This window comes from Diaporthe citri, assembly GCF_014595645.1.
Source record: "Diaporthe citri strain NFHF-8-4 chromosome Unknown scaffold_5, whole genome shotgun sequence".
Taxonomy (NCBI): Eukaryota; Fungi; Ascomycota; class Sordariomycetes; order Diaporthales; family Diaporthaceae; genus Diaporthe; species Diaporthe citri.
In genome coordinates, this window is record NW_025064850.1 from 3316658 (window position 1) to 3337124 (window position 20467).

The 20467-nt window shown below is 55.3% G+C and overlaps 9 protein-coding genes across 9 annotated transcripts; 5 read left to right on the forward strand and 4 right to left on the reverse strand.

Moving 5' to 3' along the window:
- Positions 1 to 177: 177 nt before the first annotated feature.
- Positions 178 to 2215, reverse strand: INS49_011518 (uncharacterized protein; the record flags this gene model as incomplete). The annotated part of the gene is made up of 3 exons (XM_043172231.1): positions 178 to 1314; positions 1515 to 2049; positions 2124 to 2215. The coding sequence occupies 3 exons, from the start codon at positions 2213 to 2215 to the stop codon at positions 178 to 180; spliced, it is 1764 nt and encodes a 587-aa protein (XP_043023976.1).
- A 307-nt stretch (positions 2216 to 2522) lies between these two features.
- On the forward strand, positions 2523 to 2951 carry INS49_011519 (uncharacterized protein; the record flags this gene model as incomplete). The annotated part of the gene is made up of 1 exon (XM_043172232.1): positions 2523 to 2951. The coding sequence occupies one exon, from the start codon at positions 2523 to 2525 to the stop codon at positions 2949 to 2951; it is 429 nt and encodes a 142-aa protein (XP_043023977.1).
- Positions 2952 to 3392: 441 nt separating this feature from the next.
- Positions 3393 to 3782, reverse strand: INS49_011520 (uncharacterized protein; the record flags this gene model as incomplete). The annotated part of the gene is made up of 2 exons (XM_043172233.1): positions 3393 to 3396; positions 3505 to 3782. The coding sequence occupies 2 exons, from the start codon at positions 3780 to 3782 to the stop codon at positions 3393 to 3395; spliced, it is 282 nt and encodes a 93-aa protein (XP_043023978.1).
- A 784-nt stretch (positions 3783 to 4566) lies between these two features.
- On the reverse strand, positions 4567 to 5639 carry INS49_011521 (uncharacterized protein; the record flags this gene model as incomplete). Its single annotated transcript, XM_043172234.1, has 2 exons — positions 4567 to 4911; positions 4977 to 5639. 2 exons carry the CDS (start codon positions 5637 to 5639, stop codon positions 4567 to 4569), a joined length of 1008 nt encoding a protein of 335 aa, XP_043023979.1.
- A 1811-nt stretch (positions 5640 to 7450) lies between these two features.
- On the forward strand, positions 7451 to 7922 carry INS49_011522 (uncharacterized protein; the record flags this gene model as incomplete). The annotated part of the gene is made up of 2 exons (XM_043172235.1): positions 7451 to 7507; positions 7563 to 7922. 2 exons carry the CDS (start codon positions 7451 to 7453, stop codon positions 7920 to 7922), a joined length of 417 nt encoding a protein of 138 aa, XP_043023980.1.
- Positions 7923 to 8314: 392 nt separating this feature from the next.
- Positions 8315 to 9047, forward strand: INS49_011523 (uncharacterized protein; the record flags this gene model as incomplete). Its single annotated transcript, XM_043172236.1, has 3 exons — positions 8315 to 8482; positions 8542 to 8884; positions 8941 to 9047. The coding sequence occupies 3 exons, from the start codon at positions 8315 to 8317 to the stop codon at positions 9045 to 9047; spliced, it is 618 nt and encodes a 205-aa protein (XP_043023981.1).
- A 236-nt stretch (positions 9048 to 9283) lies between these two features.
- On the reverse strand, positions 9284 to 10492 carry INS49_011524 (uncharacterized protein; the record flags this gene model as incomplete). The annotated part of the gene is made up of 1 exon (XM_043172237.1): positions 9284 to 10492. The coding sequence occupies one exon, from the start codon at positions 10490 to 10492 to the stop codon at positions 9284 to 9286; it is 1209 nt and encodes a 402-aa protein (XP_043023982.1).
- Positions 10493 to 12896: 2404 nt separating this feature from the next.
- INS49_011525 (uncharacterized protein) lies at positions 12897 to 16103 on the forward strand (the record flags this gene model as incomplete). The annotated part of the gene is made up of 3 exons (XM_043172238.1): positions 12897 to 13009; positions 13219 to 15679; positions 15735 to 16103. The coding sequence occupies 3 exons, from the start codon at positions 12897 to 12899 to the stop codon at positions 16101 to 16103; spliced, it is 2943 nt and encodes a 980-aa protein (XP_043023983.1).
- A 2988-nt stretch (positions 16104 to 19091) lies between these two features.
- Positions 19092 to 19609, forward strand: INS49_011526 (uncharacterized protein; the record flags this gene model as incomplete). The annotated part of the gene is made up of 2 exons (XM_043172239.1): positions 19092 to 19138; positions 19321 to 19609. The coding sequence occupies 2 exons, from the start codon at positions 19092 to 19094 to the stop codon at positions 19607 to 19609; spliced, it is 336 nt and encodes a 111-aa protein (XP_043023984.1).
- Positions 19610 to 20467: the final 858 nt, after the last annotated feature.

A 20467-nucleotide genomic window follows, 5' to 3' on the forward strand; every position in this document is an offset into this window, starting at 1 on the left:
ACTGCTTGCCAGGGTACGAGTCCCGGCGACATTCCGTGTCCCAAACCAAACAACCGGGGGGTATCTATCATTCCATGAAATATGTACCTATCTATCTTGTCTGAGGTTTCCGAGAGCGCTGGCAACAAGGCAAGCCGCTCACTCCTAAGAAGAATGTCTCAGGGCCACCTCGGCCTCCTAGGCCTCCACGCTCGCTGGGGTCGCAGTCGCCGTCTCGGCGGCGGGCGTGCCCTCGGCTGTGCCGATGCCCGCAGACCTCCCCTTCTTCTGGAACTTGCCCCGGGCGGCGATCTTGCCCTCGGCCGGCCTCGCCTTCCACCCCGTGAGCACGTAGCCCTCGGCGCCACCCTTGGCCGTCATGACGGGGTGCGTCCGCCCGGGGAGGACCTGCCACCTGCGGCCGCGGCTCGTGTGCAGCTGCACGCCGAGCAGCAGCGTCGGGTTGAGCGGGAAGTCGTCCGTGCCCTCCCACCGCTCCAGCTCCTCTGCCGTCCGGCCGCCCACGACGTCCGGCTGCGCGTTGAACGCCACCCGCCGCGCCACGCTGAAGCAGTCGGCCAGCTGCGCTAGGGGCTCCACGTGCGGGCTGTAGATGGCCACTGGCGCACCGCTGGCCACTAGGGGTAGTAGGGGCCGCAGCACCGAGATGGGGTCCATGACGCTGGCCACCACTAGCCCGCTGAAGTCGCCTGCGTGCGCCGTGTCGGCGATGTACCGCGTGCGGGCCCACCTTCTCCGCTTACGGTGGTAATTCCCCCGCCGGTTGGCCTTCCACGATGCCACCTCCTCGGCAGTCTTAATGACGGGTTCAGTGGCGTAGACGGTGTCGAGTTCGGGCTCGATGAGTTGGAGCCAGCTAAGGGGCAGCAGATGGTTGAGGAGAGGATGGGGTGGGTGGTTGGGATTCGTGCTGTCATAGCCCCAGTAGTTGAGGGCTGTGAGATTGGGTTGCCCATTGGTGTGAACCAGGGTCATGGTATTGGTGGTGGCAAAGGGGATGTGAAAATCGGGTTTTCGCTGTATTGGACGCTTCTTAGGCTTCTCTGCGCCATCCGGGGGCTTGGGTTGGTCGTCATCCTTTGGTTTCCCGTCGTGATCTCGTTTGACAGCAGGTGCCAATTCTGGCTGAGGTACCTCCTGTGTGTTCGCCATGACACTGTCTTCGGCTTCGGATTTCTTGGGTGCGGGAACCGGTTTCTGGACAGCGTCGTGTGTTTGTAGTAAACCGTTGGCCTCGTTCTCTTCGGTCGTTTTCGGGTACAGAACTCCCATCCTCTCAGCCAGCGCAGCGACCAGGAGGCCACCCGTCGTCCACTACCAGATACCTTGTTCCCCCAGGTTGTTTCGGCTGCTTGAGCTCCTCCATCTCCTCCTGCTCTGTCTTCGCCGGCGTCTGTGGCGCGTCGCCGAGCTCAGCATGGTCCACGCCACTATAATGGACATTGGCCCAGCAGCCCAAGAGGCCGACCATCTCTTCCCTCATCTCCAAAATCTTGTTCGCGTCCCTCTCATACAGCGCGTAGCTCCCGAAATTGCTCACGTCCAGCGGCAGCACCGTGAACCTGCGCAGGAACTTCTTCCTCCTTCAGCAACTTGTATTTGGCCATGCTGAACGTCGTCTTTTGGTCCATGCCAGTATGCGACAGCATGAGCTTTGCAATCAAATCCTTGCCCGAATCTGTGCCATCGCGTTTTAAAGCCTCGATTTCCTGCCACGTCAAGGTCTGTCGGGCGTTGTCGTCGATGATCTCACGGTTGGACCGCACCACCACAGCGCCAGTCTCGTTGTCGACCAGACTGTACTCTATGCCGTCGGTAGCAGATATTATAGACTCTTCAGGGGCTGCGCTGTCTGGGCGAGACGAGGATGAGGCTGCTGCCTCTTCTTCTGCGAGGACGTCGGCGTGGAGCTCGATGGCGGGGACGACGCGCAAGCGTGTGAAGGTGTCGCTGGACGGGCTCTTCTCATTGAGCTCATAGGTGAGATGGTAGGGGCGGTGTATCAAGAGATTGCTTGGGAAGGAGCCATATCTGCCAAGCGAGATCATCCTACGTCCGTCGAGGTACTCTGTCAGTATCATGAACTGGTGAGGGAGATCCTCAGGGGAGGAACAAGACCGTACATGTTGGGAATGATCTGCAGCAGACGGTTGGTCCCATTGGGCAGCCGCAATGTGACCCATGAGTTGGGCTCGATCAAGGAGTGTGTCTCCATATTCCACGCCGTCGATTGTGGTATGAATGCCGTCGTGGGCGACTAACCTGCCTCGAGACGCGCAAAAAAAAAAAAGTTTTGGAGCTGAAAGTGAGCTCGGTTGCTTCCGAAGACCCCTGCTTGAGTGCCCCACCTCCCAAGACATCTGGATTGCGGGGGAGCTTCAGTGTCCCACAGCGGACGTCATTCCCCTGTTACTGTCACTAGCGCTTTGGGTCTCCAATTGTTACGTGGACGTGACACCAACTCGCCTACCTACATGCTACCCTTTCAGCTTTCAGATCTGACAACCTCAGAATATTTGGCCATGCCTGAGAAAAACACACTGGAAGGCGGCTGTCTCTGTGGCAAGATTCGGTACAGACTTGCTGCTGATGAGTCGATCTACAATGTCATGTGCCACTGCTTCAACTGCAAGAAATCAAGCGGCACTCACATGGTCAACTCGAGCATCTTCCCAAGACAGCTCTTTACCTTGACCTCGGGCACACCAAAGACATTCCAGGACAGAGATACGGACTCCGGACAGCCGCTATATAGGCACTTCTGTGGCGATTGCGGCAGCCCGACTCATATCACCACGCCTGTCGTGGAAGAGATCGTTTCCGTCCTCAGCGGCACTCTGGACAATGGGACTGAGTGGTGGGAGCCGAACAAGGAGCAGTACATCGAAACCACGACCTGTCTGTTTCCAAAAGGGACGGCGTCGTTGAGAGGCACCCCAGAGGGCCTTTGAAAAAACAGACTTATGGAACTTGAATTGTAAAATGTAAGAAAGAATACTGCCGAACCAGGCCTCTTGCCTGCTTCAACTGTCCCTCGCCGGGGGCACGCTGGTGTCCTCCCAATGACCTTGCGGTCTCTCTCCGTCTTTTCTATCAATGCCGGATCTAATGCAGAATAACAGGACTCGAACCGCAACCAAAGTACAACTTCTCACATAGACATTTCCAATAAAAGCCACGCAGAGACAATGACCGTCCCGTATGCCCACCTCAATCACTCAGCTTCGAACACGTGGGCAAATCATCCACCATGTTCAACCTCGCCGGAATTTTTTAATATTTCGCGCCGTCGATGTCGGGAGGTCGTGGAGTTGAGTGCCACGCGAATGTGGTCGACACAACCACTCAGACTGGCCATCCTCTTCCATAATTTGGTCGACGCGTCCGCTGAATTATCTCATAGCCGTGTATCAGCTCAACCTCATCAGGTTCACATCTTCTGCGGTTGTCTTGGAGCGCCGAATTAGGATCCGGCATCAACAGACAATGAGAGGCACGACTCACCCTTCGAGGTCCAGTATCGCTGTATCACCCAGCCAAGTGGCGCGAGGATGGCTGTGAGGATCAGGCTGACCAGCGGTATGACGGTCATCACGGTCCATTGCATGTTCACAATGTGAGTTGGGATGCCTCTTCAGGGCACGCTTCGGAGGAGGACCTGGGCGCTGGTTTTGAGTCAAGTTGAGCAAGACGAAGAGGTCTCGCTCGACCAGACATTCCTGCAGACACAGCCGGCGGCCCTGCCCTCTATAAGATTCCTCGCTTGCCTTGTACTTGGTCATCTTGATCGATTCTCTCTTTTCCACGTCAACACCAAGTCTCACATCGAGGAGGGATGGGCAAGGATGATGGCAGCTGTCCATCCTTCGCTATTGGCGAGACCCAGACGATTTTACAGCAAATCACATCAATCATTTGGAGCCTCCGGATCACGAATGCAGGTCCCCAACGGCTTGCATTCTGGTTGGGAGGGCATGACTGATCAGATCTGGTCGGATCGGGCCACCCATACCACGACTAAGTACCGGCACTAGGGAAAGCCACCCGACCCAATCACAGCTCCAAGCCAGGAAGCAACGATGGTTTACAGCTGAATCCGGCAACATGTGAGACATGGCACACGTTGATGACCTGATGCCAAATATTCTAAGCGCCAACATCGCCTCGTCACCTTCCGTCCATACCCTTTGTGGGTAGCATCCCAACACCTTTAACGTGCCATCCACCACCGAGTCATCACCATGATGGCCTTGACGCGCTGGAAGAAGGTGTGGCGATTCAGAGGACAGTAGGCAAGAATCACAATTGCCGGGGCAGCCGTCCTTGGGAGCCTAGTGGCCCGTCTCCCATGGTTCGCATACGATCTACTGTGCATACCCTCCCAGTCGACAGATAGGCCCTATGAGATCCTGTGCTAAGGTGCACTCCACATTCTTTCACACACATCTGCACCTCATCTTCGGCAGGATTCCCGTGTCCTTGCCTAAGTCAGAGGATCAAGGGGGGAAGAGACCATTGGCCTGGACCGTATTCGAGGCAACCATCCCAAACGAGTACCTGTCACGGCTACCTGCCCATAATCCGATCTCGCTCATAGTTCAAGCCGACTGCCGACATCGCATTCTTCTCCGGCGGCCGTAGGGTCGCGTTGTTCCAAACCGAGATGGACAGGTTTCCGAACACGAGCGGGTATTCACGCCTTTGTAAATTTCGCCAAAGCAGGCGTTTCTGGCACCAGGTGACTTCGTCCGTTGCCGTTTCCTTCAGTCCGATACACGAATGTTGCGCGCCGGACGGGTAAATTTCTTCTCGGGAGCATGTGGTTTCAAGGCCGATGGACCGTCTGTTCTCGACTTCTTGGTGGGCGACGTCGACGCGTAGTGATCGGCCGTCTGGGCTCGGGTTGGTGACCTGGTCTTATTGCACGAGTGTGTTAGCTGAATGAATCCTCGCAAGAGCGGCGATCGAGAGCTTACATCGCCCTGTCCCTGTGGCCTTAGACCTTGCAAGTGAGTCGTGTAGTCGTCACGGCTTCCACCCTGGCTGGCCGGCCTTGAAACCGGAAGTCTCTTGGGATCAGAATCCCGGATGTGGGTGTCGACGTGTAGTGTTCTCGTGTCGTGAGGAGTGACAGGGCTGTGCTTCTCGGCTGGTGGTGTCGGCGGCATGGATCTGGGCGGCTCCGGGGCCGGAGCTGTCAAGGCCGTTGTCTTTGATAGCATCTTTCCCACTTCCTCTCCTGACACCTCAATGCTCAAGACCGAGGCAACAGCGTGCACAAACTGTGTCTGCTTCTCGAGGGATAGGGCAGACGCGGCGGCGCGCCCATCCAGTTCCTGGCGCGCCCTGTCTGGCTGGAGCTCCGCGACTAAGGCCTGATCCCAAAGCTCTGCTCGCTCTTTGCGGCTCTCAAGCTCTTGATGGAGCGTCCGCAGGATCTTCTCCAGTATTGCGGTACCATTGCTGAGCTCCTCGTCACGCTTCCTCTTGCGCCATCTGATCAGCACCCGGTGTATTCGTTCTGACTCTAGGGACTCGTGGAAACTCTTGATTTCCTCGAGAACCAGGTCATGCGGTTTGGCTGCTTCCGAGACGTGATTGCTGGTGCCGGGATCCTGCTGCTTGCTCGTGATTGCCATGGTCCCGTTCGCGGGTAGCCTGAGCGATGGCCTTTAGAGAGCCGGGCTGCGATTTGGGCAGATGCAATGTTGCTGGCTTCCGGGAGGGTACAGAGCAATGTGAAGTACCAGGGTTTGCGTTGCAGAATGTTTGAATTGTATGAGTTGGCATGGGGAACACAACAGATCATCTGCTGGCGAACATGCTCTTTTTGTACAATTCCGTGGGAACTATGGGGTCAAAGAATAGACATGAGCAGTCAGATCAAGATACTCTGCATGTGAGGAGAGCAAACGGCCGCGGACAATCTTGCATATTTTCAAACTGAGCTGTTCTTTCATGCTGCAAGTCTGTTGTACCCTAATGCACATTCCCTTGTCTAAGCTTGTCATCATACATGATCGGTAACTTGCATGAGGTAGCACAGCATCCAATTCCTGAGATTTTCGTCCATGCCAACGGTATCTACCTCCATTTAGGCATTGCGGCTTGCCCGGCGGCAGCCAACCGTCCGTCCCTGTTCGGCGATGCCGCATTGCTCCACATTTATATAGTTTTACAAACGAGCTCTCTATTTCCTCATTCAATAACTGTGGCTCTGTTTCCATGGTATTTGGTAGCAGGTTTACGGTTGCTATCTATATAGGTGTGAGACTTTGGAGAAAGTCTTCAAAATTATTAAAAAACATCTTCAACTTATCAGCCTTGCTTGAAGAGTGAATGTTATATGGTCAGTCTTCCCCTTGTATCCTATTGTAAGAGAACCAAATCAGCTAATGACTTGATCCCATGCTGACATTTGACACTCAGAGTCAAATGGGCAAAGTTCACGATTTTAACCTCTTTCTAACCTCTAAATAGGCCAGATATTAGTGGCTAGTATCTTTGACCATTAAATATTGGTGCATCCCTTCTAGTTCTTGCTTCTATTTATAAGCAATGTTCTTTCATTGTTAGATTTGAAGAACAGATATGTTACTCCTGGCCTTATAGTGAGGATCACAGTTCTTGTACCTGTGATTCTGTTCAAATCACATTGCCCATTTACAAAATCGAATACTGCAAACTACTTGGAAGGAGTATATAAGGACAAAATTTGCTGGCTCTCTTTCCTGTTTGACTTGTTCCAAGGCGAAATAGCATAATTTGAACATGATTTATTAGATACTGGCTGGTAGCCGAGCACATAAATGCTCGTTGAGACGAATCTATTAAACTGCTGGCGAAATAGACCGCTCGGCCAAAAGACTAGTAATTTCCAATCCCTTGGAAATACACCCAGCAGCACATAAGCACCGTACCGTCACACTCGTTTATTGAACGAAACCAGAAACAGATAAATGATATCTTGGGCGGAGGAATTAAGGAGTGAGTATACTCGGAAGTTGACATTGTATATTTGAGTTTCACATAGGGTTTATGGCTACCTACCTATATAGATCCACGGAGGTAGGTACTTTCTAAATGACCTCAATTGTGGGCCGTCAAACCTGGTGATACCAGACTGGTGAATCTCCAACTCTAGCTACAGTCACCATGGATAACAACTTGCCTGGACGCTTAGCTCCCATAACATACGATTACTCAGGTACAGTGACAGTGAATCAGGAAAAGGTGAATCAGGGGGGAGGGCAACTCATTGACTGCCCCGACATCTTGTTCATTTAATAAAGCTCCTAATCTACACGGGATTTAGAACTGCAGGGTTTCTGCTTCTGTCCAGTTTTGTCTTGATGGAGCACCCACCATCCAACAACTGCCATCTGCAGCACCGGAACACAACATGTCTCTCAAACAGAGCCTGCTGACACTCATTACCGGCCTCCTACTCATGGTTGCAGCAATAGTACTTCCTGATGATGTACTCAAGAACCGAACGGCCTGGCCGGTAAGCAGCATCTGTTGTGTATCCACACCACCAGCTTCACACTAACTTCCCACAGTATAACATTGACCGGAATGTTCCTGGCTACCGAGATAGTGGCATGGACCACTACAACAGCCTGATCAAGCATCTCGAGGGCCTCAAAGGCAGTGCTACCCTGGGCCACCAATCTGGCGGAGGCTGGTGCTGGCGCTACAGCTGCGAATACAACATTGGCGTCTACGCTTGCAACGACAACGAATCCCACAACGTTCAGGTCCCTTGGTCATTTATAGCTGAATATGCAGGACATGTCCGCGACTATTGCAAAATTCAGAGGAGGATCCACGGTAGATGGAAAGAGAGGATTTTGGGTCAAGCCTTTCATCCGGACGGCTGGAATGTGATTGTGGGCATCAGCAATGACAAGGGCTGTTGACGAAGCAGAAATCCACCGAGGGCTCCTCACCATGCAGCGAGGTATCACGTACCTTCTGTGCCAGATGACATCCATGAATGTCCGAGTTAGGAAGTCACTGTCCAGATGTGTAGGATGGTAGCTATTTCCAAAGCTGCCGTTGCTTTGCAACACACGCAGTTAGACCCATGATTTGGTTGCACTCGCGATAAATCCAAACAGTTTTCTTGTGAATGGTCAGGATGAAAACATACAAGACCGATCTTCTGAATTTCACACACAAAGAAACGAACCAAGCCCTCAGAAACTCGATTTGCATCCAAAGCTCCTTTTACACAACACCCCTATCCACTACTTGCACTCCATCTCCCCCTGTTTGTCCTTAGCAACAGATCAAGAAGAACAAAAGCAAAATGTCTCTCAAGCAGAACGTCCTGGCACTGATTGCCGCCCTTCTCTTCTCCATCACAACGGCGTCCATGGATTTTGCCAACACCGCTGCTCTGTCAACCAACCTCTCCCCATCCACCGGCACGACTCCGTCAGTGGTCAACGACAACTTTTTCAAGGCCCAAGACCCAGTAAGTGACAAACAGAACGCAGCCTGGCATCTCCTGCAACCATGCTGACCCACACACAGAGTGCCATCTACTGCGAGGTCAAAAACTTCAAGACGTCCTATCTGAGTTCTTACTCCGAGGTCGCCGACCACATCCGGAACATGCCTGGAAACGCCACCCTGGGCAACAAGCCCGGCGGAGGCTGGTGCTTCCGCTACAGCTGCTCAAACAGCCTCGCCATCTACGGCTGCAACGACAACCAGGCCGACACGCAGGTCCCTTGGGCCACCATGGCCACGTATGCAGATGCCATCAAGGAGAAGTGCAAGAGTAAGATCAAAGTTCATGGGCACTGGAAGGAGGTGGTTCTGGGACAGGCGTTTGACGCCGGCGGCTGGAACGTGATACTGGGTCACGAGTCGGGTACCAGCTGTTGATGGATCGCGCTTTTTGAGGCGATTTGTTGGGAAGCAGATCAGGTTCTGGGCACGCACCCTTCGCGCTAGACTACCGCCTGGGCTGGTTGATGCTGCAAAGATCACTCGGCGTAGGTGATCTCGTCAACGAGGCGGCAAAGGCTGGGTAAACTTTGAAATTTATTCAACCCAAATCACAGTCGCACGTGTTTTCTGATTGCAAGTTCTTGATGCGATGGGGTTGATTTGAAGTTCCCAGTACCGTGCCAGGTCCTCAGAGAGGTACAGCCACCTCCTATTGCTAGACATTCATAGCTTGGCCTTGAATTCATCCTCGAGATGGATGATAATGGTATCATCATGTACAACTCTATTATTCCCTCAAACTCCGCACGGGTAACCCCGTTTACCTCTTTTTCGAAAAGGAGGATCTGCTGTTCTTTTGTACTTTCGCAGGGGGCGCGACCTCGGCCTCGCTCTCGTCTTCCTCAGCCGAGTCCTCCTCGATGTCGTCGTGATCCACCTCGTCCTCATCCACTGACTCCTCGGCGAACTCATCGACGTCCATATCGTCCTCATCCTCGTCGCCTGACTCTTCCTCGGAATCGGAGGCGACACCGTTGACCACAGGGAAGTCGTCATCCTCGTCATCCCCTCTCCGCCGTGACAGCCCGTTCGATGTGGTGTCGTCCTCCTGGCCTTCAACGTAAATGAGGCCCGCCTCCTCACCATTCTCCTCGTCGTCATCGCTGTCGCTATCGTCGTGGTCCTTACCCGACGCCCGACGAGACTTGTTCCCGCGGCGCAGAGTCATCTGTGCCTCCAACATGTCCAGCTTTCCCTTCAGCGCGAGCAAGCTGTTCAGGCCCCGCGTCCTCTCCTCCAGTACCCTGTTCAGCTCGGCAAGCCGTCTCTGGATGTCTGGCTGGGTTGCCAATGCGCCGCCGTGGCCGATTAGTGTCCACTGGACAAAGGTCATGAGGTTGTGTGCACGGCCAGGGCGCCGGTGGAGACGTGAGGTGAGTTGTGTTAGTAGCGCCCCTGCCAGGCTGGAGTCTAGTCTTTGGATGGTGTTGCGAATGACGGTGGCATCGGAGGTGTGCAGGCAGGACTCGAGAAGGTCAGCGTCGTCGGTACGCAGAGCCTGCGCGAGTACTATGCCGATGGAAGAGGTGGAGGGTGGTGCTATTTGTCGTTGAGGGGCGGCTGTCAGGGCGGTGCTCGCATCGGTCGATTGCCCGCCACCGAGTGCAGCAGCAACATCGACGGTCTCATGGTTGCGGATCAGGTCGCCGAATGTGGGCTCTGCATCTGATTCCTCGCCCTCCTCTTGCATCTCGGTGTCCTCATTTCCATCCAATTTCGGCTGTCCGTCGCCTGGCTGTGCAGTCTGCTCTTCTGTGACCTCGTCATCGTCCACGTCGGAGATGTCGTCGTAGTTGCTCTCAGAGTCACTTGAGATCTCGATTGTCTCGACTTGTTTTGATGCTTTGGGCTTTGCAGGTATAGGCACTGTGACTGATGTTCTGCTCTCGTCTATCCTGGTGGAGTTGGGCAGTTTGGTGCTCTGCTGGACTGGCGCAGCAACCTTGGCAAGCTTCCTCTTTGTGGCCATGATTCCTTATTTGGACGAGCCCGGGAGGATTGTAGATGGTATCCCCTGTCCTTGTTTTACGAGCACGTCGGGCAATGGGCGCTCAAGACGGAGGAGGGAATGAGAAGTCCTGACAGAGATCGCTGTGCGGTTGATTTGCTGATAGGGTGAACGGGCAGTGAGCAGAGTTTGGGGGAGGTCACAGCGGGAACTTTTTTGCAGAGGAACTTTTCTGCCCTCTTTAGGCCTTACCGACTTCCTTTCCTAGTGCATGTGCCCACATGGTCCGAGCACAGCCTGCGCCAGGCATCGAGTACCTTTGGCGTGTATTCACAATCCAGCACGTCTTGTTGACATGGATGCATTCAAGTATACCTCAATAAAACATGTCACAGTTATGCATGAGAAAGATTCTGAATGAGCCTGCGCGAAATTCTTGGACTGGCTGCTCTGCTTTACCTGAAGGCATTAAATGTGGAGTGTTCGTACCTAGGCATTTCCAGAGACGACTTCAAGGGGCCCCACTCTGGTATTTAACACTAAGTCTAGTGAAGCCTTGCCTTGCTTGGGAAACAAGAAAGAGAAAACGGAATCTTCCACGCAGGCAACTAAAAATGAGAGATAGGAGTACCTAGGTAGTAGAATGGTTTCCTTGAGTAACCAGATTTGGGCATACTTGTGGATTGTGTTTGACTTTCTAACTGAAAGGCAGAATAGCATGCATGTGGAAGTACTGTTGCTTTGTACTGATCTGCCTGAGTCAGCAGGCCAGGACTGACGAGAAGATAGCAGCAATAAAGTCGACTTGCTTTACCACACGCGTCGTCGCGGCCGGAGTGTGACAGAATCTCGTTGCTCTCCATCCTCTCACCCGCCCGGTTTTGCTGCTGCTTCCAGTCATCTAGCATCTCAGTTTTGGTCTACCGTGGCCACCGGTGCGGATCTAAGGATGGCCCATGTGAGAGAGACTAAGAATTCGAACGCATCTTTACAGCAGCCGTCAAAGCGTTTGCACAAACGGTGGCGGGTTGCTGCCGTGGATGGCTCAGGTTTGTCTCGGGGACTTTGCCTCTGCCTGACCAAGACGTCTGCCTGCATCGCTTGCCACGCAACCCCTCGGGACGTACATAATCTATCGACCTACCTAGACCGATGGCCGCTGTTATGATGCTGCACACAGGTTTGGCCATGCCATCTTGTCCCCCGCATGGTACTGTTGTTCCGTGGTGTCGAATCAGGCCTCCGTGCGCGGCTGCAACTTCGAGTCAGACCGGGCAGAGAAAGGCCCGATGGCACAAGCTGGCACCGTGGACTGGAGTATTAGAGACTCGCGAGGTCGTCCGTGCTGCATTACCTTGAGAGCTGCATAGACGGGCGGTCTAGGTAGCACCAAATAGACCAAAAAAAAATGCAGGTATCGAGGGCTTGCAGATGTATCTCGGCAGCCTGGTGTGAGAGAGGTGCTAGTTGCTAGTCGAAATGAGAAGTTGCACCTCGACATGACGGTCTGCAGGGACCACCCTTTCCCGGCTCTGTCAAGGAGCCTAGTTGCTTGGTCGCTGGTCGGGCTTGGTGGCACCCGTCTCAAGCGCAGCCCAATCACGAGCAGCGCTCAGAAAAGGAAGAGCAATGGGAGCTGTTCCCCCTCCCCCTCATCGACCCCCCCCCTTGGAAGCTGATTGCGCGCTTGATAAATAGGGTACCTCCCCCGCCCTCCACGGGCATGGCATGTGCCTGCTGCTACCGTCCTCGAGCTCTGAGCCTAGAAGGTAAACCACCGGAAGGCACCATCGACAAGAGGTACGTCTCCTGATCCCTGCCGTGGCCCCGCAACCTGCCCTGCGCCAGCCAATTGCAGCGCCGGGGCGGCTGGGAAAAACCAACCACCGAGTTCCCGCTGCTGCCGCTAGCCTCCACTTGGCGCGTCATTTCAAGGCTAGCCCAAGCTAAAATTGATTCACCTTTTGGCTCTTTGCCTTTTGCATTTTTGATTTCAGCCTTCCTCTCTTCCTCTGCTCCCCCAGTCGCATCTCGCATCCCCAATCCCGCGCCGCGCCAAGCTATCACGAGCCTCAGGCCAAAAAAAACACACCGGCGCAACCACCATTTTCCCATCCACCACCTCAACACTTACATTTTGTGCATGACCCGGACGGTTTGATTTCTTATCGTCCGCGTCGTTGCGCATTTCCCACCCGCCGTTTGAGCCCACTTTTGCCAGCTTACACCCCTCGCACGCCCGCCCAAAACGGCCGTTGGTGCACCGTTGTCGCAACGCGCCTGCCCCACAATTCCCGTCGCGCGCATCTCAGTCACTCCGCCGCTCCCCCGAAGCTCGTGCCCAATTAATCGCCGCTTCCCTTTCATGTCGCGACGCGCCCGCTGAGCCGATTTGCAGCATCCACAGTCCGCCCGAATGGCAGTAATGACGTCGCAGCCGGAACCCATCGCTCTCGACCAAAAGTCGCATTCGCTGGACATGGCCACCTCGGCCGCGACTGCGCTCCCCGACGAGCGCAACGGCTTGGAGGTCAATGGGTGAGTCGCACCTAACCCAAAAAATCCCACATGCCTAGCTCTTAGTCCGCTGTCTTCCCACTGCCCGCTGTTCGCGTCCTCCCCATCTTGTCGTCGACGCGCTCCATATGTAGATAGATTGGGGTTCGCCCACACCACACTCACTTCATCCTGCAACCCTCAAAACATTCTTGCTGCCGGTCGGCAGACTAACGCGTCAACTCGCGCAGCCACGTTACACCCGTTGACGGCCCCGATGCGGCTGACAGCGCCACCACAAACCACCAAGCCGATGCATCAGCATCCAAAGACGATCTGAAGAGCGCTGGAACTCCAGAGCCGAACCAGCACCAGAACAAGGACGCGTTTGCGACCAACTCACACATAACTGCCATGACGCCGCCCACAGCTGAGTCAGCAGATGCGGTTGAGTCAACAAAGCTGAGCAAAGATGCCGACGAAAATGAGGTCAAGGACACAGAGATGGTTGATGCACCGGCCGAGTCCGCCCAGGCGCCTTCACCCCCAGCCGAACCTGCTGCGAAGTCATCCCCGACCCCCGACCAACCTGCAGAGCCGGTGGCACAAGAGCCTGCGGAGACCAGCGCGCCGGTTGAGGCCTCAGCTACGACTGTGCAACCACCGCCGGCTACCGAGGCTGCGAAGGAAACTGCAGAGGCGGAAGTGAGCAATGATAAGGACAAGGAGATGTCCGAGGCGCCAGTGAAAGAGCCAGACATGAAGACAGAGCAAGGAGAGGACACCCAGGCGACTGCAGCTAGCGAGGCGGCAGCTAGTGATACCGTCTCGCCAACCGCCAATGCGCCCAAATCCCCTAAAGATGAGTCTCAGGATGCTGCTTCTATTCCTTTGACAGTCGACACTAGTATGACCGATGCGCCATCGCAGAACTCCGCCAAAGTTGCTCGGGAGCGTGAGGAAGACTTCGACGACGAGCCCCTCGCAAAGCGTGTCAGGACCTCAGGAGAAGATGGCGCGCAAGGAAAGGCGGCGCAAGCGCAACCTGCCACGTCCGGCGGGCAGGACGCAATGGCCATAGATCCACCTTCTGAGACTCCAGCTCCCGCTTCCGGCTCTGCGACACCAGCGAGGCCGGCGCTGGCCGGAGCGTCTGTGGCCCTGAGTGTGAACGGAAAGTCTCGCAAGTTGAATGACCCGGCGCTTGCCAACAATGCCATCACGTCTTACCAGAACAAGGAGATCAAGAAAGTATTGGCCCTTGTCAAGAAGACCAAGAGTGGACAAATGTTCAGAGCATCGGTGCAGACACTGTGGCCAGGTGTCTGGGAGCAGTACCGTTCACTGATTAAGCGTCCTGTGGACATCAGCTTCATCGAACAGAACCTGCGTGAAAACAAGTACTCAGCCATGGCGGATTTCAGGACCGACGTGGAGCTCATTATTGAAAACGCCACCAAGTTCAACGGGTCCGATCACGACGTGACCAGGGCGGCCAAGGCAACAGTGGACGGGATCTACATCAGGCTGGCAGAGGTGTCCGCCGAGGAGCCCGCGAAACCCGTCAAGCAGGACGTCAAGCAGATGCCTACACGGCACGCTGAGCCCCGACACCACCAACCTCCTCCCCCAAAGAAGGAGTCACGCCCTGCGGCAAGCTCACCTGCGGAGAAGGTTTCTGACTCACCTGTCTTTGCTGTGCCTGCTTCCGGTGTGCCCACCATCCGCCGAGACAGCACGAAGAACGCGGGCGACCGGCCCAAGAGACCCATTCATCCGCCCAAGAACAAGGACTTGGGCTTCCAGCCCAAAAACACGAAGAACAAGCGCAAGCCCGAGATGAAGTTCTGTGAGGAAGTTCTCAAGGAGCTGAAACACAGTAAACACTGGACCCTGAATCAGTTTTTCCTGGAGCCTGTTGACCCGGTGGCTCTGAACATCCCCACCTATCACAGCGTCATCAAGCAGCCGATGGACTTGGGTACCATGACCGGAAAGCTGGACAGTGGAGAATACGAGTCGGCCAATGCGTTCAAGGCAGATTTCCACCTCATGATCAAGAACTGCGTCAAGTTCAACCCGGACGGCCATCCTGTCCACGTAGCGGGCAAAGAGCTGGAGAAGCTGTTTGAGAGAAAGTGGTCGGAGAAGGGGGCTTGGATGAGCAAACACGCTCAGGCAACAGCACCAGCCGCGGCCGCGACTAGTCCTCGTGGAGCTGCCAAAGATGACGAGGAGGGAGAGGATGAGAGCGAGCCGGAGCAGGATAACACCGTCGATATCCAGGAGGCCCAACGAAAGCTGGACCATGCCATGGCACGGCTGAAGAAAGAGAACGAGGAACTTAACAACCAGCTCTTTTCAGACAACCCTGACTCGGCCTCCATTGACCTCAGCCGGACGGTCATTCAGACTCTCCAAGACGAGATCATCAAGAGACGGGCTGAAGTAAACTCGGCGCGAGAGAAGAAGCCCTCGCAGGCCACCAAACCGTCCAAGAAGAAGGCGAGTGGTGGTACAGGTGCCGGCCCGAAGAAGGCTGCGGGCAATGCGAATCCCACCAAGAAGGCGAGCGGCGGCCCGGCCAAGAAGCTTGCGAAGAAGAAGCTCAGCGACGAGGAGAAAGAGATCGTCTCGGATGCTATCGGCAGACTTGATGGCAACAGCCTGACAAAGGCGATTGATATCATTAAGAAGGATACCAATCTGACTGTGAGCACCACACTCTTCCCCCTCCCCGGATATGGCTGATTATTGATGCTTCAAGGAGACCGACGATGACGAGCTCGAATTGGACATGGAGCAGCTCAGCGACGACGCCCTAGTCAAGCTGTTTGAACTGGTGCTCAAAGCCTTCCCTACCTATAAGGAACAGTTGAAGAAGTCCGAGCCTGCGCCAGCCCCTGCTCCACCAAGCTCCCACGCCGCAAAGTCGGCGGCGAAGAAGAAGAACAAGCCCATGGGCAAGGCCGAGCAAGAGCGCAAGCTCGAGCAGCTGAAGGCACTCAAGGACTCGTACAAGCGCCCCGGAAGCGGTAGCCAGGAGCCGGTGCCGTCGATCGAGCCCAACGAGACCGCACAGGCTGGTCACCGGCATGATGACAGTGATGATGCAAGCTCTTCGGAAGAGGAGTAGCTGCAACCCAGTAGCTGGCCAATGTTGCTGTGCATGCAATCTCCCGAGGACGGACAAACCGCTCCATCTGGTTGACAGAAGATGGATGTTCGTTCTTGCGGCGTTGACCTTTTTGAGTTGTCTGGAGCTCGGCCTGGCCTCTGTTGGGGTGGACTCAGACTTAGGGCACCCAGGGGCGACACTCGGACGACACCTCGACCTGATAGCTCTTAGCTGCGCCCCTCCAAAACCGTGTAGAAACATTGTCCATATTCATGTATAATAGTCTCGTCAGCCGGCGCACCGTGGCAAGCCTCAGGGAGCGTGACGAGGGCGTTCGAGGAGCTATCGCTGGACCTTGGGTTTCCTCTTTTCCCTGACGGGGAGTCTCTCTCTCTCTCTCTCTCTCTCTCTCTCTCTCGGGAGAGGGGCGACGAGGTGCGGAATGTTGATGAATGACGAACAAAAGGGATTGACAGGCGTGGCTTTTGTCGTGTGCGCAGCATTGTAGGCGCATCGATCGGCTCATACCCTCAGGGGGCGTTTTATGCAGGAAAGAGGCGGCATTCGTGTCGCTCGCAGAGGAATTGAAACAGCTTTTGATCATGCTCGCTGCCCCTCTTCGTGTATGTGTTCGTTTGGATGTTATTTTAGTGAGGTGTGTGCAACCAGTGGTCGTGAATGTGTGTCGTGCTCTTGAACGTGACTTGCTTGTGTAGGGAGGTCGTCCCATCGTCGTCCACCAGCGCGTTGCCGTCCATCATCGGGGCGAGCCGTGTGTTCTGTCTGCAGGTTCTCTCCTGGGCGAACAGGCGGGCGAGTCGCATCGGCAGGCCTTGCTGGCAAAGACAGCAGCTATGTCCTGTCTGAGCCGATTGGTCGTTCTGAAGTCGGTTTCTTCGTGTACGGCCGAGAGATGGGGGAAAAAGGGGAAATGGGGTTTTCCCTAAGGATGGGGTTATTGGACCATGTCTCCTCAAGCGGGCGTGCAGGCGTCAGACTGCAGCAGCCCGTCCTGGCCCCCCGCCGTGGTGTTTTTGCCGCCCTTGCCACAATCCTGTCGAGAGGCACGTTGTACGCACCGAGACACACGGATGAGTTGGGGAAGAAGTCTTGTCCTCGCCCTGCGAAGCATCATCATTCGAGATGATGGCCCGTTTCAGGGCTGGAGGGCAACCGCAAAATGGGATGCGCTGGCTGACAATTTCCTGGCCCCCATCTTGGCGGCTAGGGCGTGGGAGATTTGCGTCATGCCCCCCGGCTTCCCGAGCCGCAGAGGTGATGGAGATTAGGGGGGATTGGTGCCCGTGGTGAGAGATGGAGCTGAGGAGGTGGAAATACTCTGCTTTTTGAGAGATGGTCCGAGGTCACTGTGTCTGTCTGTCTGACTTTGTGGGATCAGATTCTGAAGGGGAGAGGTAGGAAGGGAATGGCAGTGGGGGTCAGAGAAAGGGTTGGCTGATGGCTCTGGCGAAGACAGGCAGACCTGCCGGTGTTTGCTTCACGGTCGGGCATGGCTGAATGACCTGACAGAGGTGCTGGAATAATGGGAAAGGGATGAATTGTGTGTGGTTTGAAACGGCTTGACAATAGGAAGTCAAGAAATTCGGTCGAAAAGAAGGGGGGGGGGGCCGAAACGACATGGTGCAGTGCACAGTTCAGTTCGCAACTCAGGTTCAGCTCGGCTCACTCATTTCTTCAATATGGGCTTTGTGAAAAGTGATGGATTGTGATGCTTGGTGAGAAGAAAGCGGGGCTGGGCTTGGGTTCGGCAGCCCATCATAGTTGTCCCACAGCCCTGACGGCCTGGGCAGCCTGATTATTAGTCCGACAGTCTGGCAGAACAGGTGGGCCAGGCACCACCCCCAGGTGTTTCCCCAACATGCGGTGCCTATAATGGCAGGCGGACAGCACTGTGGCAGGATGTGAGCCGGCCAAATAGCAGGCCAGTGCTTGCGCTCATGTTGGGCACGGTCTACACAGCGAGGAGAACCCTTTTCCATTCTTCCATTCTGCCAGTCAGCCAGTCTGCATGCTTGGCTTGACAATGGAGAAACCCCTTATAGACTGGGAAGGTCATATATCACAGGCATGTGTTGGGGGATAATGAAGTGATATTTCTGGCTGCCGAGTCCAGAGGGATCTCGGCGACAAGAGGCCCTCCACTCCAAAACAGACACACAATATTGGTGTAGAACCTTGGTGAGGGCAGCCAGGTGGCAGACAACCTCTCAAATGTCTAAATGCAGATATCTTTAAAACAAGTCCAATCTGCTGAATGAGGCATGGATTAGGCCTACGCAAGGGATGCCTTCCGTTGGCACTCGCACATGTTCAATGTTTCCCCTCCACGGAGGTCCGGAGGGATCGGATGGGACGTTGTGGGACAGGACGACCCGCGCTCGAAAGTGTCAAGCTGTGAAGATGTGTTGGAGAAACTGCCATCGGCACACGAGTACGACCGCTTCCAACACCCAACAAACGCGCTGGTTGCGGACTTGAGCCCGCCTGGCAAAGGCGAACGAGCAACCACGGCTCGTCAAGTCGATCAGCGCTGGCCAGACTCATGGTTGGCTGCTCTACCTTCTCCATGGGTCTGCCCGCAACTTTGACTCAGCTCGTGGATACTTGACCTGCAACGGATCCCTCATCCAGTCAACACCGCCTCCACATCCAAGTCTTGCGAGGCCGAGCTCTGAGACCTCTGACGGACGGGCTAGTTTGGTCCGATGTCTGACAATACTGCAGGATTACATATCAGTTTCGGGCCTTCGCGACACGCAGCAATGCACCTCACGCGTGCAACGTGCTCGCCGGGTACGTATAAGTAGACCAGCCGGCACGGTTCAGCCGCAGTGCTGTGACTGGGCTTCCACAAGCCAGCATCGTCTTCTTGTCGCACATGGGCCGTCTGTCCTGATCCAACGCTGTATATCAACCACCATGCTGGGCCGCGCACTCCTCACCCTCGACAGCCTTGGGCTCCTCTTTGGCGCGTGGGTTGCAGATATGAATCACACCCATCAACGGAATCCGCGCTGGCCACCCCATGCAAAGTGAGTTCTACTATACCGTAGTCCCTACATGTATATACACACACACACACACACACACACATGGCACACACGCACGCACGCACACGAATGCACTCCGTATCGCACCATATCCGCCCGGTGATATATGGACGGACGCCCTTGCAGGCATGACTGACGCGGTCGCGCCCCTTGTCGCTCTGCAGATTCCACAACGCGCAGACCATTGGGCTCAGCACGGTTCTGGGCCTGGCGACGCTGTACCTGACCTGGTGGCCGCTTCTGCTGGGGCCGTCGCCCGCCATCGACCGCTTCTCGCTGCGCCTGGCCGCCTTCACCGGCAGCGCCTACTGGCTCACCGGCCTGACCGCCATCTACTTCCCCGAGACCGAAGGGCTCGACCCGGAGTTTGGCGGGCCCGGCTTCCCCCAGAGGCCCATGTTCCTCGGCTTCATGATCGCGGGGCTGGCGGGTTCGTACCTGGAGCTTCGCTGAGGGCTGGCTGCGTGTGATAGGTTTAGAATCTACCAAGGAGGAGGAAGAGTCAATCGTTCTGCTGGATATGTATACATATGTACGTATGTATACTATGTGCTTGGGGGCCGGGCGAGTCTCTCCGCACTCGGGAAGGTAGCCTTGCGATGGGTTGTTGGTGAGCAGACGATGAAGGCGTCCACGCATTTTGAACCAGTAGGTGTATGGATTTATGTGTGCATGGGTATATTAGCAAACTTCAGCTAGACACGGATTTGTTCATCAGCACGTCAAAACACCGAACAATATAATAGAGACAAGATAGTGATTCGCGTTGCGTATAGTTCCAGCACGCCTCTTTCTGCAGTACGTACCCCACCCCCAATCGAGACGCATCTCTCTCCCCCTCCCCTGCAACTGCGCCACGACCCCACGCAATGGGCAAGGCGCTCCACAGCCGCGCAACTGCAGCCGCGTCGTCCTCCCTCTTCCCACCAGTCAGGTGTTACGGAGCCCGAGTCCCTCGCAGTCATTAATGTTCATTAATGGATGGTGAGATGATGACGGCTCCCAGGCGCTGCTGGTGTCAGGAAACAATGGCCATGTCTCAAAGGCAAGGCGCACACATTGCCACGAGGCACAGCCAGGTACCAGGTGTGTGCTTGGACGTCGCAAACACAAAAGAGCTGCTGTGGCCACTCGGTTCAGGGCCGACCCGACGGCCTCGGCTTCACTGAACAATTCGTCAGCCGCCGGGGGCGTTGCTCCGTCCAACGTCGTCGATTGAGGCGCCTCCCGGCAAGTCGCTCGTGCCCGCTTCCCCGGCAACCCAACCCACAAGCTCGAGATTGGGGGAGGGGATTACTATGTTTAAAATGA